The sequence below is a fragment of the Columba livia genome, chromosome Z (assembly GCF_036013475.1).
Source record: "Columba livia isolate bColLiv1 breed racing homer chromosome Z, bColLiv1.pat.W.v2, whole genome shotgun sequence".
NCBI classification, from domain to species: domain Eukaryota; kingdom Metazoa; phylum Chordata; class Aves; order Columbiformes; family Columbidae; genus Columba; species Columba livia.
Window position 1 is genome coordinate 3,645,583 of NC_088642.1, and position 16,728 is coordinate 3,662,310.

General features: G+C 41.3%; 1 protein-coding gene across 2 annotated transcripts in view; it reads left to right on the forward strand.

The window, feature by feature from the left end:
• Positions 1–16,728, forward strand: part of EPG5 (ectopic P-granules 5 autophagy tethering factor) — a 62,426-nt gene that overhangs the window by 14,477 nt on the left and 31,221 nt on the right. Inside the window, exons 10-23 of one of the 2 annotated variants that reach the window (XM_021284886.2) lie at positions 634–789; positions 1,141–1,298; positions 4,625–4,779; positions 5,860–6,000; positions 6,215–6,379; positions 7,483–7,605; positions 9,143–9,402; positions 11,767–11,907; positions 12,643–12,787; positions 13,586–13,783; positions 14,313–14,423; positions 15,175–15,294; positions 15,466–15,632; positions 15,834–16,061. In XM_021284886.2, the coding sequence (XP_021140561.2) occupies positions 634–789; positions 1,141–1,298; positions 4,625–4,779; positions 5,860–6,000; positions 6,215–6,379; positions 7,483–7,605; positions 9,143–9,402; positions 11,767–11,907; positions 12,643–12,787; positions 13,586–13,783; positions 14,313–14,423; positions 15,175–15,294; positions 15,466–15,632; positions 15,834–16,061 (2,268 nt within the window). The remainder of the gene's footprint in view (positions 1–633; positions 790–1,140; positions 1,299–4,624; positions 4,780–5,859; positions 6,001–6,214; positions 6,380–7,482; positions 7,606–9,142; positions 9,403–11,766; positions 11,908–12,642; positions 12,788–13,585; positions 13,784–14,312; positions 14,424–15,174; positions 15,295–15,465; positions 15,633–15,833; positions 16,062–16,728) is intronic. The other variant, XM_021284888.2, reaches the window with a different exon arrangement.

The following is a 16,728-nucleotide window of genomic DNA, read 5'->3' on the forward strand; positions in this document are numbered from 1 at the left end:
TGTCTTGTTATGGAAGGTCACGGACACCCAACAGTTTCTTGAATTACCCCTTTTTATAGCTCATGTACCTGCCTTTTTTCTACTGTTATCCAGAATTGTTTTTGTGTTTTTAATTTGCTCCTTGATATCCACAAGTTTTACAGTAGGCAAATATGATTGGGACATAAAATGTGCTCTTTATTTTTACATCTCTGTCAGTCATTTTATATGGTTTCTATGAGTGTGTTTTCAAGGGTGATACAGTTAAACCAGAAACAAAATCCGTGTTTTTCCTTTGTGTTCTTAGAGCAGTAACTTTCTCAGTTCCTGCATGAACTTTTTGCACGTACTGCCATTTCATCATATAGGATTACCTTAAGGCTCCAAAGTTCAGACACAGACTAGTTTAGTGTAGCAGAGTATTGTGCATTGTTTACTTGCAAAGCCAGAGGAGGATAACATGGGAAATTCAGACTAGCCCCGTCTGAAGAGGGGAGGGAAATGCTATTTATATGGGAATCTTTGGGAATCAGAGGACAAAGTGTTGAACATGTCTCACGTGACTAGACTCTGATCTGGTTACACTTGTCTGTTATTATATGGTGGTGACATCACTTAATGATCCTTCTTTGACGTGTTTGTTCTGCTGTGCAGGATGACCCTTTGCAATGTGAGTGACCATTGGGCCCAGTATGTTAGCAACAGCACGCCATATGGAACAGTGGCGCATCCCTACTCGGTGGAAAAATTGCAACTGGAGTTCGATGAGCTGTTTTTTAGAGCTGTTCTACATGTTCTGAAGGCAAAAAGGTGGGTTGTCCCATGTGCTTGATACTGGCTTTGTCTTGGAGGAGTTAGATATTTCAAACTGGGAATTGCAGTGGCTTTAAATACTTAATGCTTTCTGCAATATGCAGGATTTTTCATTGCACTGGTAGTATCAAGAATGGCAGAAATCATGACTTGAATTCTAGGATCTGGCAGAAGTTCTGGGGATTTTTTCAGTTCAGAATGAGGTTAAACTCAAAATTTGAGATGCTAAGACGCATCTTCACATTCATAATTCTGTTATATGGCAGAGACGTGGGCATATGTCTCCTTTCTTTAAATGTTGGGGTTTAACCACATTGAAACCATTTCTATTTTCTTCAAATCCAACAGGTTGGGAGTCTGGTTGTTCATGTCTGAGATGCCTTATGGAACCTTATCCAGCGACATGCTTTGGAGGCTCTTCTTTGTCATGCACTGTGCAGACAGCGAGCACCTGGAACAGCTCTGCTCTAAGCTGCAAGCTGCTGACTGCAAACAAAGACTCAAAGGTTGGATTCCTTCACTCAGAACCGCTTCCCAGCTACTGCTGTGTTAGCCTTAGGTTTAATTCTTTGGAGATTTCGTTGTGCTGTTTTAGCAGAAGCACAACTTGTCCTGTGGCCTCAGAAATGTTTGGGGCTTCCAGTACTTTGACCAAACTCCGATTTTAACAGGAATTGTCGTATGTACAGTCCTTTTAGTTTTTTTCTCTGACAGTGACTGCTCCTGGCTGCTTTGGAGAGCTGTGAAAGTGTCATGCAGTAGGTACATCTTGTGTATTCTTGTATCAGGTCCCATCTTGACCTTTCATAGCATTTGAAGAGTGAGATTTAAATCATGATATATGGAATTTTGTGTCTTTTAGGGTTTTTTGTGAGCTGTTGACTGTTTCCACCATGCCCCCCTACCCCGCTTGCTAGTTTTGGCTTCAACAACATGTCGTGGGAGATGTGCTTATCTTCCACACCTACAGGTGTTTCCTGTATCGCAAGCCTTCTTTTCATGCTTTTCTTGTCCTGTATGCCACCTTTTCTTTCTGTTTCCCCTTGACTTCTGTCCTGTGTTCTTCTCCACGGTGATTGTGGTGCCTTCAGCTCTAGCAGAGTTATTTAGAAGCCAGCTGGAACGCTACTTTCCCTCTGCTGCCTTCTTCATGGAAAGTATGGACACGTTCCAAGTACGCCTGGACACGTTCCTGTGCAGCCTCATCTAGGTGTTCCTGCTCCGGCAGGGGGATTGAACTAGATGATCTTTCGAAGTCCCTTCCAATCCCTAGCATTCGATGATTCTATGATTCTATTTCAGGACGTGATTAAAAGGGAGGCAGGTAAACCAAACAGTGACTCCCTATGTCACAGCTTCTTTAATGTCTTCAGGGAGAACAAATCTCACTCCATCAGTTCTACTTTTCTGCTAGCTGGCAACCCAGATAGCTGTTACCACATCAGCCAAGTCTTTTGATGGAGAAGCAGAAGAACATGGCAATCTTGAGAAGTTACTGAGTGTCTTGACTCTGTGCAAGCTCAGCTAACATTTCAGGCAATTTACGCAGAGTGGGAGAGGGTTATCAAGCCTGTAGCTGGGTACACTGCATGAAGTGGTGGTCTGGTTAGCACTTGCCTGCTAAAACAGTTGCAGTTACGCTGTTTCAGTAGGACTTTTTTTTTTCACAATAAATTTTTACTGCATCTCAAGCAAAGAGGATGTAATATGATGTGGTGGGTTGCAGCTCTGACAGTAACAAACACTTTTTTTGTTTGTTTTGTTCAGGCTTCTGTTTGCTTCTAGCTAACTTTTATGTTTTAAAGTCCCTGGTATGCTGATGCAGGGTATTTTTATCCTCTTCATTCTCCTGGATGGATTATGTGAGCACAATACTATTTTTTACAAATGTCTAGACAGGGAATATCAACACTTCTTTCAGTGGAAGCTGTGTAATGTTCCTAAATAGCTTATATTGATTGACACCGATATAATGCTGACTGAATTTCCTGTAATTCATACTCTAAAAGATCATGGCATGAACATTATTTTGGGAGAGAACCTTTTTTCATTCCCTTCACAGATTAAGTTCAAGAAGTGTTAAGAGTGGTGATTCTGCAGGTGTTATCAAGCCTTGATATTTGATGGGAGATTCAGGCTGGCATGCATAGAGGTGGGAGCATAGTTGCTTTTAAAGGAGAGGTAGAAATAACGTAGTAAAACAAAGTCCAGTGATGGTGCTGCACTTACTAGGACACTGTCTGGACTATGAGAGGTACTGGTTATAAAATGACTTTCTGGGGAAATATGAGAAGTACAGTTACTTTGGGTATTCTAGAGTGGACCAAATGTTATTAAATTTACTGTGGAACACACATTTTCACTGACAAGCAATGCCTTTATATATAGTAATGATATAGTCTTTTTTTCCTTCTGCATTACCTTAAAAACCCCAAACAACAACAAAACACACAGTGCTTTGTAACTTGTGATATAAGGCTAAAAGGAGCATTAGGAAAGGGAGATGAATGGATGGGACATCCTCTATGTGTTTATTGTATCTATCAGAGTGTGGGTTATCTTCTGTATGGAAAAACTCTTCACTTAAATTGCACAGTCCTCTAGCACACTGTTCATGAGATGTTTTGGCTGTACTAGTCTGACCTTCTCAGGTTGAAGAACAGTTGCAAAGTTCTTGAAAGCCCTTAAAATAGAACGTAACCTAAGTGGAAGTGTTTCATCACAAGCAAGCTGAGCTCGTGCCTCTGCAGATTATGTAGTTGAGTACCACCATGAGAGCTGCTTCTGGATATTCAACTGCTATGATAAGATCACTGCAAACAGTGTTTACTGGCATGATATACTTCAGAGAAAGCAGACCACTCTTCAAACCATTTTGCAGCTCAAATGCAGCTTTCAGTGCTTGTTTTGCAGCACAGACTCTCTTCAAAGTCATTTGGAGGAGATAAAAATTCTTTTAAAGTCCTGTTGTACCCTTCCCTTCCTGTTGTCCCTCACCCCGAGGGCTGAAACGTTTATTTCATTTGACAACCTGTCACTTGGGTTGGAAGAGGAAACCTGCCTTGAATTCAAGTGAAAGCATCTTAGCCTTCCTGTCCTGTGCAACTTGAGTTCTCTGTTTTCAGAAACATTTTCCAAGCGAATGTGTTCAGTAGTTTTCTTGTATTGAGTTTGAGAAACTGAAACCAACTTTTCCTTGTAACTCTTGAAAATAATCTAGGGCCAGGGCTGGATGCTTGAAGAACTTTTGTTTGTAATTGACGTAGAATGATCTCCGCAGTTAAATTGCTGCTTGAAATCATGGAACGGACAGAGTCAACTTGATCAAAACCTCTCTGCTGTGCTTGGATGGGCTTAGTTTTAATCTTCTCTTGACTGTGTGCTGATTAAAACTAGAATCCTTTCATATAATTTGGATTTAATCTGTGGAACTAATTGCTCTAATATGTGTGGAAACCAAAACCATTAGAACATTTTTAAAAAGCAGAAAGACTGGAGCAGTTCTTCCTGTGCATAGTGGACTTTGCGTGGTTAAAATAATATTAAACGTTGATTTCCAGCTGTTCTTGAAGCTGTTTTAGCTTTCATTATGAATTGTTAGTGTATTTACTAAAACATGTGGGCTCTCTACATACTATGGTGGTTTTTGCATCTTATTTTAAAGCAGCTGATACCAGCCACTTCTGAAGAGAGGACACTAACCCAGTGATGATAATTCCTCTGTCCCTGATTCTCTTTCTGGGATTGGGCTGTCAATAAATGTATAGGTATTAATGACGTGTATCCTGTAATGCTTCTTTTGTCATGTTTCTTTTGTCTGACTTTTTTCTAGACCCAGAGCACCTTGAAAATTTTGAAAAGTATCTCAAATCAATTAACTGCTCTGAAGAAATTTGTCTGCTCACCACATTTGCTCAGATGGCACAAGCCAAACGGGCTGATGTTGACGAGGATTTTATTCGAATTGTAGTTTTGGAAATATACGAGGTGAGGAATTTTACTGGTCCATTCAGGAAAAGGATGAATGTGCTCTCTTCCTTTCTAGCAGTGGAAGGTGTGAAACGTGTGTGGCTTCTGTATTTTGTTCTGCTATGGAACCAAGAAAGTGCTACTTCTGAAGTTTATAATCTAGTACTGAATTAAAATATTCCAAAGCGCATGTTTTTCTGGGAGAAAGAACAGCTTTTCGGTAAACCCATCCAGAGTGAAACAAATGAACAAAAATAAATTTATTTTGCTTTATTTTTCTCATACAGGTCTAACTTATAGCTCTGAAATTCGTTGTGTGCTGGTTAAGGAAGTTTTCCTGATGCACGGACTCAGACATGAATTCTAGAAATTATTCTTAAATAGTTTATTCATAGGTACAGTGTAGAGCAGCATGAGCTGGGGGCCTCCTGAAAAGAGACCCTCAGGGGAAAGAAACTTGGACAATTATACCCCAACAGCTTAAGCCCCCACCCCCAACACACCACTCAAAGTTCTGACTTCCAGTTGTCATTTTGCGCCTTCGACTGGAGAAAATAAGTTATTGACAATAACCAAAACATTATTTTGTTTTGTCTAGTTTTAGATGCCATTCTGCTTCTCTACTTACCTCCAGGGTCGCAGCTCCCTTCCTCTTCTAGCTTGAAGACTCTCAAGTTTATGTTAAACAAGGGAGAAAGTTCAAAAGTTCACAGCTTGCTAAGCAAATTTAGTTATGCTAAGTGAATTCTCTGTGAACAGTTTCTACACAATTTCTATAAGAGCAGTAGGCCTGATAACTCAACAGGCTAGGGCAGTCTATTCCCTAACATAGTGTTTTTTTTGTTGTGGTGTGTAGGTTTGTTTTTGTGTGTGTGACATTGTTGTGCCTGTGTTTAGTTTTGTACTTTGTTTTCGGCACTGTGACATGATAATTTCTTATCTTCTAGGGCAATCAGTTTCAGTTTTAATATCGGCGCTTATCAACTTTGTCCAGAATCACCAAGACCAATTTAGTTCTGTGTTTTCCAAAAGACGTTCTGTCGCGGTGTTAATGAAGGTCAGCTACAACCAGTAACTCCTCTCTGCTCGTCTTCTCAGGTGTCTTATGTCAGTCTTTCCACAAGAGAGACGTTTTCAAAAGTCGGTCGAGAACTCTTGGGAGCGATCGCCAGCATCCATGAACAGATTATTTCTGTACTGCTGGATCGAGTTAGAGACACCATTGAGAAAGTCGGGATGGTAAGTGCTAACATCCATCACTTAAAACTAGAGGCCACACAAACTGTTTTAAGGTACAGCTTTGTGTCAATGGACCGTGTTAAAGACTTGCCCATGTTTTGTTTTGTTTTGTTTTATTTTTTTTATTGTGTTACTCTTAAGATAGAAGCGCATAATGCTGGTTATTGTTCCATACTGAGTACTGATTAGACCTTTTTCTTTTCTGCCCTCAAAGGTGTCTTTATATCTGTTTAAAGAACTGCCATTGTACCTGTGGAAGCCTTCTTCATCTGAATTAGCACTGATTGGCGACTGGTTATTAAATTACAATCTAACAACAGTGGAGAATAAACTAGCCTGCATTATCTTGGAAGGGCTGAACTGGGGATTCAGTGAGCAGGTATGTATTAAAAACAGGAGGCCCGAACCTGGTCAGTTTTACAGAATAAGAGTGTTACTCAACCGGAGACTATAATTTAATTCAAAGACAGTTAATTACGTGCTTTCATATGATGGTTGTACTTGATGGCATAGGGTGGGAACTTAACAATAATTTTACAGTGTTCTGCCTGAGGTTTGGTTGTCTTGCTTTCCTGTAGTGCTGCAGCTGAGATTAAAGAGATATTTAAGCAGGAGTTTCCTCTTTCTAAACAAGAGGAAACATCTGACAGGACAATTTTAGTGCATCATATTTGTGGCTGCAGAAATAGAGGAATCCTCCAAGAAGTGTGTGTGAGCCTGGTGTAACTGTAGTCGGCAGGCTGATATTCAACTGTTCTTCACAGTTCAAGAAAACTAATGATTAAAATTAGAGATTTTGAGGCCCTGAGCATTATGTAAATAATTGGAAAATATTCCATGGAATGGGTTACTTTTGGAGCTCCATCAGTTCAGTAACTAATAGAGGGTAAGTGTTTTATCAGCTTGAAACAAATTAGGGGGAATAATTCTGTCACCTGTGTTCAGTGATCCATTGTAGTCTGTAACATTTGATCGTACTGAACTCTTCCCTCTGCCGATACTGTGAGGTCTTCACTATGCAATAACAGTGTCATATCTGTACATTTTGATATGGGGAAAAATAGTTCTTTAATGTGGCTGTTGATAAGACAATTTCTATGCTTTGATACAAAAAACATGATCCCTTTTTTTAGTCTTGTTTTGCCTTTAAAGGCAAGATTTCAAGTGTCTGTACTATGCAATTTATAGTGTCATCTACGGATCTTTAGATCAGTTGCTATGAATCCACGAAATGCATGTGAGAAGTGATTATTGTCACTTTTTTCTGGAAATAATCTAGCTGTTGAGCTTTGTTACCTTATTTATTCTTCAATGTAGAGCCAAAATTTTTCTGGCTGGCCAGGATTTTGCCTCAGTATTACAATACAATCCTTGATATCTTTCTGGCTGTTCAAATTAAGATTTATTTCTTTGTGGTGCAACTGAATTATACTGTTGTAAAGACCTTTTAAATGAGGTTTTGTTATATGACTCTGTTTTTAGCAGGATACTCTTCATCTTGATCCATCTGTTCATTCTGAAGTTGCATTAATGGTCTTGGAAGCATATCAGAAATATCTCTCTCAGAAACCGTATGCTGGGCTGATTTCTGAAAGCATAAACCAGGTATTTCATCTTCAGAATTAGAGGGAATAGAGAGATAGACAGGAAAAGCTACAGACCAAGACCTTGTTTGCTTCTTGTCTTTTTGAAGCTATGCTATCTTGACACTGCTAAATCATGATAATACACCAACTCTCAGTATTTCTGTATCCACAGACCTGTTTGAAGATACTGTTAGATTTAGGCTGAACATCTACGTGAGAAGTAGCAACTGTAAATTTCTTCCCCTTTTCATTATTATCCAGCCTGTGTTGGATAGTTGCAAACTATTCTTGCAGATGATCATTTACTCATGTGGAGTTGGACAGTACTTGCTTAATATAATGCTATTTACTACTACTGGTGAACGTAAGAGACATCCTTCCTGTGTCTCCAGCTCATAGTCTTACCTTATTTAAAGACTTTTTTAGGAACTTTTCAGTAGTGTTACCTCAAAACCCTACAAATATTTATTACATTGATTTTACAGCACGCTGGTGACGGAGGAAGGTATGGCTCCAAGTTACAGAAGGGGAATGGAAGGATAGGAAGATCAAGCTTAAAAATCCCTTTTTTTGGTTATTCAGTCCAAGATGCTTCTATTTATTTATTCAGAGCTTTTAATATTGTGTTGTGCTTTGTCTTCTTAGTATTTCTTGTACAAGTGCTTTCTCTTCCCCAGTGCTTTTTTCCCCTGTTTTTTCTTTCCACACTTTGAGTGTTCCTTATTGTATCTGCTCTTTTCTGGCTTGCTTCTCTGCACTACTTAATCATGATTTATTGTCTCGTGCCACCTAGATGAGTTATCTTTTTAAGCCTGTTTCTGCCTTGGTTGCCACTTATATTGGTGAATCTGTCCTAACTCGCATGAGCTTGTAACTGGAACTTAAGAGAAGATAACACTTAGGTTCTTGTACCTCCACTCAGAGGGGGGGAAATATCCGCATTGACTCCCAGCTCTGCAGTTTAAACTGGTCTGTCAGAGCATGTACAATATTTTTTCCAAAAGATTTATAATTCTTTTGATCTAGACAGGGTCTTAATGACAGTGGACACATGTACATGACACAGAGAGTCTGCCTGTGCACATTCCAGGCTTCTTTCTGGGGGGAGGCTGTCATGTTTTAGGCTCTTTGCTGACAAATGTTGCTTTTGTATATATATTTTTTGCTTTCCTTTCACTAGCAGTCTTAAACATTACTGAAGTTTGTGTGTGGGTGTGTGTGGTTTTTTTTTTTAAGTAATAAAAATAAAATTGAATCCGAGACCATTATCTAGTTTGGAAAACTTTAGCCAAACCTTATAGGTTGGTATGCTTTACCAAAAGGGTGGGTGGGGAAAGAAGGGAAGTGGAAATCAAGGCCACAGAAACAGAGTTCTCACATAACCTTAACTGATGGTGCTATGAGGTATGCCTGAGAAATAACTGCTGTCGCTCTGATCTAGTGTCACGGTGTTGGGGTAGAGGAGGAAGCTCATCCAGGCTGACCCAAGTCTTGACCCTTCACGCTGGAATACGGCTGCGATTCCTCTCATTCCCCTTCCTGCTGCTTTGTTCCAGGTCTCCTATTTAGCCAGCATTGTTCGTTATGGAGAAACACCAGAGACCTCGTTTAACCAGTGGGCTTGGGGTTTGATTTTGAGGTTGAAGCTCCACAGGAAAGACTGCGGCATGCGGCAAGGCTGGCCCGCTGTCCCGGCCTCGGGCAGCGCACCCGACATGACGGAGTCGGTCGCGCTTCACCCCCTCCTGAAGGCTGTTAAAGGCAACATCCCATTTGGCTGTTACCTGGCGCTGGCAATGACCACATTAGGTCACAGGTATGTGTGATTTTTCGTGTTTGCCTTGCGTGGATGGCCCCAGTGACCGAGCATCTTACCTACTGATGAGCTGAGGTGTGTTAACATCTTTATGAACAAAGGACTTCTGGTGCAAGGGGTTGAGCAGTCTTTCAGAGACTGTAAGTTTCAAACAATGTGCTGTTTTCTTTATTTTGCTAATATTGTTTTTTTGCCTTTGTGTGTTAGAGTCAAAATAATCCTTAGAAATAGTACTGAAACCTAGGGATTAGCGTGATTGCCGTAAACAGGAATAACCTTTAAACAAACTTACTGAAAAGGGTTGTTCTACAGGTGATTTTTTTCTAGCAGGGCTGCAGCAAAGCATTCGGAAAATAGAGAGGAGAGGAAAGCCACTCATGCCAGTAATGGTAAATAGAGAACTTATAACCTTGAAACTGAACGTCCTAGCCCTCTCTGTGTTCCAACACTGTCTTTCCCAGTGTTTTCAGTTGGTTTGTAGATAAAGCTCTTGGACACAATCCAGTGTACTAGCTGATTAAAGTACAGAGCCAGGCATAGATTAATCAGTCTCTCCCAGGTCTGTTTTCCCTGAAGCTGTCATCTCTTTAATTATCCCTTACTCATATTCAAAATAGTGACTAATTGTTTTCTTGCTTTACTCTTTTAAAGAGCAGTTGTTTTGGCTTTCTTTTCCTTCCCCCAGCCCTTGCTTGGTGCTAAGGTTGTGCCATAGATACATACGTCCTTCTTCAAAGCACTGGAGTAATTTGAAACTGTTGTGAAGGTATTCTGGTTTGAGAGTGGAAGTTTTTACCTGACGTTGAGCATGGAATGGAAAACAAGGAATCTCTTCCGAGTGTGTGGTGTTTTGTTTTGTTTTGTTTTTTCTTTTTCTCCAAACACTTCGTCCTTGCAAACAACCATTTAATATCTCGCTCCTATCTAAACCATAACACTGATCTTCATCATGTGCAAAAGTTCAAGGCCAGTTATCACAGAATCACAGAATCGACTGGGTTGGAAAAGACCTCAGAGATCATCGAGTCCAACCCTTGGTCTAACTCTAGTCCGTTTACTAGATCATGGCACTAAGTGCCATGTCCAATCTCAGTTTAAAAACCTCCAGGGACGGTGAGTCCATTACCTCCCTGGGCAGCCATTCCAATGCCTGATCACTCCCTCTGTAAAGAATTTCTTTCTAATCTCCAGCCTAAATTTCCCCTGGTAGAGTTGAAGCCCATGCCCCCTTGTCCTATTGCTGACTGCCTGGGAGAAGAGACCAATCCCCACCTGGCTAGAACTGCCCTTCAGGTAGTTATAGAGAGTGACGAGGTCACCTCTAAGCCTCCTCTTCTCCAGACTAAACAAGCCCAGCTCTCTCAGCCTCTCCCCATAGGGCTTGTGTTCAAGTCCCTTCACCAGTTGTGTTGCTCTTCTCTGCACCCGCTCCAGCACTTCAATCTCTTTCCTGAGCTGAGGGGCCCAGAACTGAACACAACACTCCAGGTGTGGCCTCCCCAATGCAGAGCACAGGGGAAGGATCACTGCCCTTGTCCTGCTGACCACGCTGTTTTTGATACAGGACAGGATACCGTTGGCCTTCTTGGCCACCTGGGCACACTGTTGGCTCATGTTGAGCTTCCTGTCAATTAGTACCCCCAGGTCCCTTTCTGCCTGACTGCTCTCCAGCCACTCTGCAGAAGAAACAAAGCGCTGTACTGTATGGTAGTGACAATGCAACATTTCATTTTCATGACCTCAGGTTAAACACATGATTAATGTTTTACATCTTTTCCTAATGTGCAGCTCTTCTCAGTTAGCAACTTGATGCAGAGCAATATACCGAGTAAGTTGCCACTAATGAGTTTTCTGGTCAGGAAGAGCAGGATGAATCTCTGATGACTGCAACCATTGAAGTTCCTACTGTAAAGAAATCCTCTGAGCTCCATCTATAGGTAGTGAAGAAAGATGTCCAGAACATTGTCCTTCCTGAGGCAATGTCAAAGTAGCTAAAATCAGACTCCCTCTCTATGATTCTTCCTTTCCCTGGAGAGGGAGGCAGGTTGGCTAGCTTAGCCCAGAATCCTGAGATTCATATTGATTGAAACTTGATGGGTGAAGACCCCCCATCTCCAGTGATCTTTGGAAGACAGGACACAAACCCCCACAACATCAGGAAATACTTTCCAGATCTGTCAGCAATCAAATGACTGCAGCTGAACTAAAAACTATCTGGATTTAGCTGTTTAGGATTTCAGAGATTATGTGTAAAAATAAAAGCATCTCTACTTCTCAGTCCATAAAAAAGAAGACAACACCCTTGTGTCTTTCTGCTGATGGTCATTTTACTTTTCCTTGTTTATTATGTTTTTGTTTTGGCAGCATTGAGAAGTTCTGTGCTGAAGGGGTCCCTCTTTTGGGTGTACTCGTCCAGTCAAGACATCTGAGAACAATAGTCCATGTGCTGGATAAAATTTTACCTTTGTTTTATTCTTGCCAGTATTATCTCCTGAAGAATGAACAGTAAGCATTATTTATTCCTAATACATTTATTGATAAAGAAGAATGAAAGTTAGTCTTGACTGTTAAATTTATCAGGCTTCATCCTGGGGTTTGCATCCAATGAGAGTGTGACTCAGATGATGGGGAAATACGTCTGGTTTATTGGCCAAGTAACTTTCTGGTATTGACTGTGGTTGAGGAAATAGTTGTAGAAATATCTCCTACTGACATCACAAGTACAGTTGTCACCAGTGCTGCTGCTGTGCCACAGAAGTGGTCTTCAAACAGCTGTATTGACGAGTAGCTGTTGTGTTGAGATGAGCGAGGAAGACAAACAGGTGATACTGGTTTAACTGTGTTCTTACTGGTAAGGTGAGCAGCTGGGGGTGTTCTCAAGTGCTGGACCTCACTGTCTGTCCTGGTTAATTAGTAAAGTGGTGCTTGGGGTGTTTTTGGCTTGTAACACCTGTCAGCTTCCCAAGCAATGGTAGATTTGGGTGTGGATGTGGATCAAGACCTGTATTCAGTCCAAATGGTCTGCCTGGAATTATGGTCTGCCATGAACTGCTCATGCTGTACCTATGACATGTATAAAACAGAGCAATTAAATCCGTGGCATGGTCATGAATCAAAAGCCTCGTATATGGGTGCCAACCAGTGCTGTTGACCTGGCTTTAAATTCTCTAGAAGCAGATTTTCTGCGTACGATGCTGTATGAGAAATTTTAGAATTAATTTAATTTGTTGTCATCCCAAGGTTTTTATCTTGGATCCAGCTGTTCCTTCATCTGGATAGTGGAGTCCCACAAGGTGTGACCCAGCAGGTTACGCATAAAGTAACACAGCACTTGACAGGAGTCAGCTATGGAGAAAATGTTAAGCTGCTCAGTGGTATGATACAGGTAAGAAGATTGTGAATGCAGTGGAGAGTTTTTTTTAACAACAAGTATTTTTTTTAACTGAGTTAGTGCTTGAGGTTAGATAGGATACTGAATCTGTCAGTTCTTCAGCCACAAAGTACCCTGCATCAAGTATGAATAGTTGGGTGTGTTCTCTGGAAACACTTACGCTTAAACTTGCCTAGGTCTGGCGGTGCACGTGACACTGGAAATAACAACGGTACGTGTGTTTCAGACTTCTTGGAAAACACATTTTCTGATACCAGGTCAAAGGTGCCTAAAAAGGGAATGTAATATGCACACAGAATCACAGAATGTTTGGGATTGGAAGGGACCTCGAAAGCTCATCCAGTGCAATCCCCCTGCCGGAGCAGGGACACCCAGCTGAGGTTACACAGGAAGGTGTCCAGAGGAATGCAGCAAAAAAGCTTTGCTTTGGACCATTAATTTATAGTTATGGTATGAAAACAAGTTAATGTATTGGGGAATAGTAGTATTTTTTTCTAAATGTGCAGAGAGGTCAAGAACCAAGTCCTGCTAACAGTAGAGACTGGTAAAGAGAGAGACTGATGGCCTTTGTGTCTGTTTTTGCTGATGGCACAAGATGCTCGCTCTCCAGGCTGCAGAATTTCTTCTGGAGGTTGGACACGACAGAGCTGTTTTTACATAGGCATAGAGAGCATCGTAAATATTAAACGCATAGGCCCACAGCCTTATGCAAGTTAAACAGCGCATCGATGAATTTTTAAGCTTTAATAGAAGCCGGAATCCCTTCAATAATTTTGCTATTTAATTTGGCAGACGCACATTTTTCTGAGTGACCATCCAGATGGAGTGGGGCCGGCCGCAGTGCTGGAGTTCTGGGTTCAGCTCCTCACCAGCCAGCAGCTGTGGCACAGGGACCGGGCAACACTCTTCTTGCTGGATGACTTGTGTAAAGCTGCTTTTCAGTACAGTCAAGAGGACTGTGTGCAAAAGCTGCTTTACCAACAACATAAGGTAAATGGGTGTGCTGTAATGGTGTGGCTGTTGAGTAGATGGTCAGTTCATGCGTTGCTTGTTCTAATTTTGATGTGAATGTATTCTCCTGATATGCAACAAGAACAGTCATGATGATGAGCCATGATGGAATTATGTTACCTGTTTCTTTCTGAGTAGCTCAAGATCAGTGAAATATCTGATAAGTGAGTAATAATAAGAATTAAAGCCTATTTGGAACACTTTTCTCATTCATGAGTTCTATCATAGTATTTTAGTTTGTGGTCTTTGCGTCTCAAATGCTTGGTTGTGTGTTTATAATAAAAGTAGAGCATCCTCTCCTGATAAAAACAGATGCTGTCACTGTAACAGAATCTTTTCACTGAAAAAGTAATAAAGTACACGGAGGTGGCTGCTTGAACTAAGGTTGGGAAGTACCAGCATGAGGCAGCAGGGAACCTGGACGAAGGCACAGTGACACACCTGTAGCATGTAAGTCATCTCTTAGGCTGCTTACAAAAAATCCCCAATGTTTTCTGTTTCTACACAGAATGCTTTGGGCTATCATTGTGACAAAGGTCTGCTGTCTTCGCTTGTTAGCTGGATCGTAGCAGGCAACGTCACACCTTCCTTTGTTGAGGGTGATGCCAATTCCTCTCAGGTAAGTGGGACAATGGTTTTGTATGAGCAATCCTGTGATAAGCAATATGTTTAGGTTTTTTTAATGCTTTTGCAAGTTTTTGTAGATTTTTCTCTTCCCTCTTCCTGCCCTTGTGTTCGTCGGTTTTCTTGTAATAAAATCCTAATTTAGCCTAAGAGAATGCTGTGGGTTTTTTACGCTAAAGGGAACATGGAATGTTTTGTACAGAGAAACTTTGATCTGTGTCCAAGAATTAATATAATAGGATTTATTAGTAAATTTTTATTTTAATCTTCTGTTGCTCCCAGTGTATTTAATGGGACAAAATACGTAAAGCCTGACTATTCTGTTAGATCAGTCATTTTCTGACGGATATTTTGAACACTAATTGATTACTTTCTGCTTAATCAAGTTCCTCATTCAAGCAAAAAGAAACAAAACCTATAGTACCTCAACTGGACATGTGCAGTACGGGTGGGAGAGAGGAGATATTATTTTACAGGGTTTGAGTAGGTTGCTTCCTCCAGAACTTTCTGGATAATTGTCACTTTTCCCTGGTTTCCCCGTTCTTTCCCACGACTGTACAGAATACAAAGAGGATGTTTGAATGTAGATAAGGAGGAAACTGGCTCTCAGTTTTCTTTTTGAGATATGATACTGCTTCTGCAATGAGAATCTGGCAAAGACATAATCCTCTCATGGAAACAGCAACCTTCCTGATCCTACCCCTGCCATTTTGTTATCGATTTTTCTGTTATTGCTGTTTATACAGGTGTGGTTTTCATGGATGGTACTGAATATGGAGTCAATATTTGAAGAAGATTCACAGCTTCGCAGAGTTGTGGAGGGGGAGTTGGTTATTAATGCTTTGACTCCTGATCAAGCTTTGAAGGTGAGAGAACCGTTCATCTGCTTTTATCAGGCAGAACTACTGGAGAAAACTGTTCCCTTGTATTGCTTAGGTTTTGTTCTCACCCTGTGTTAATAATCTGTTGAGTTAAACTGTGAGAGCTTGTTACAAGGAAGTACAGAACACCTGAAGCTGGAAATGTTCTTTTTGCAGAAAGCACAGGCCCAGCTGAAGCTGCCCATCGTTCCTTCCCTTCAGAGGCTCATGATCTACCGCTGGGCTCACCAGGCCCTCGCTACCCCTGCTGATCACCCTCTCCTGCCACTAATCTGGCAGAAATTCTTCCTCCTTTACCTTCACCGACCAGGACCACAATACGGGTGAGTCTGATCATAAAGGCTCTGGCAGAACAGCAAGCGCTAAGAAGTTTGGGCAGCAAGTGAGATTAATAAGTGCCTCACAGTAAGACTCTGTCTGAAAGCAGCATCTCTATACAGTCAATTTATTAATTAATATTTGCAAAGGTGCTGATTTGACACTTGCAACAAGACTTTGTTATGCTTTTTTTTGTTCGTTTTTAGCTTACCTGTAGATGGCTGTATTGGAAGACGTTTTTTCCAGAGCGCAGCTCATCTTAACTTACTGAATGAAATGAAGCAGCGCTTGATAGAGGTCGCAGACTTCCACCACGCTGCCAGTAAAGCCCTAAGAGTGCAGAGTCCCGCCGAGGGCAGCGACAGGTCACCAGAGAAGGCGAGCTCCTCACCAGATTACCTGACTTCACCAGAACTGCATAAGGAACTTGTCAGGTAAAGAAAAACTGCCCAGTTCGACCTCACTCAATGCAACCACCTGAACAGCTACTAGAGCACGGTCTTGGCTGTGGGAAATGTGAAGGGATGTGAGCCTTGGCTGACCTCAATGCGCCACAGGCACTTGTTCTATGTATAATTTTGGTTGAATCTGTTCCTCTGCTGATACGACTTGTTTTGTTTGAGGGGGGGCTGATTTTCCTACTAAAAACATTGATAAAGTTGTTGCTTTCCTTATGGGAGAGCTTTGCTTTTTAATTAATGGTATCCCCATACTGGTAAAATGTTTGTTGTTTAGACACATGTGCTAACATTATGTACATCACTAGCAGTAAATGTAACATGCTACTTTGTGTGTATACGTCTGTTTGTCACAGACTAGGGCCTAAATTTATGTCTGAATAAGATCGCTTCATCAGGGAATTTATGGGGACTGTGACACATGATTCAGTTAGTGCAGTTTACCCAGCTGAGCTGTGACAAGTGTGTTCTGTGCCAGCTGGAAAGTGATATGTCTGCTTAACCAAAACCTTAGTGCAAGACCATCTCCTTGCGTTGGAGCAGGCTGAGGAGATCACAGAATCCCAGAATGTCAGGGGTTGGAAGGGACCTGGAAAGCTCATGCAGTGCAATCCCCCCATGGAGCAGGAACACCCAGATGAGG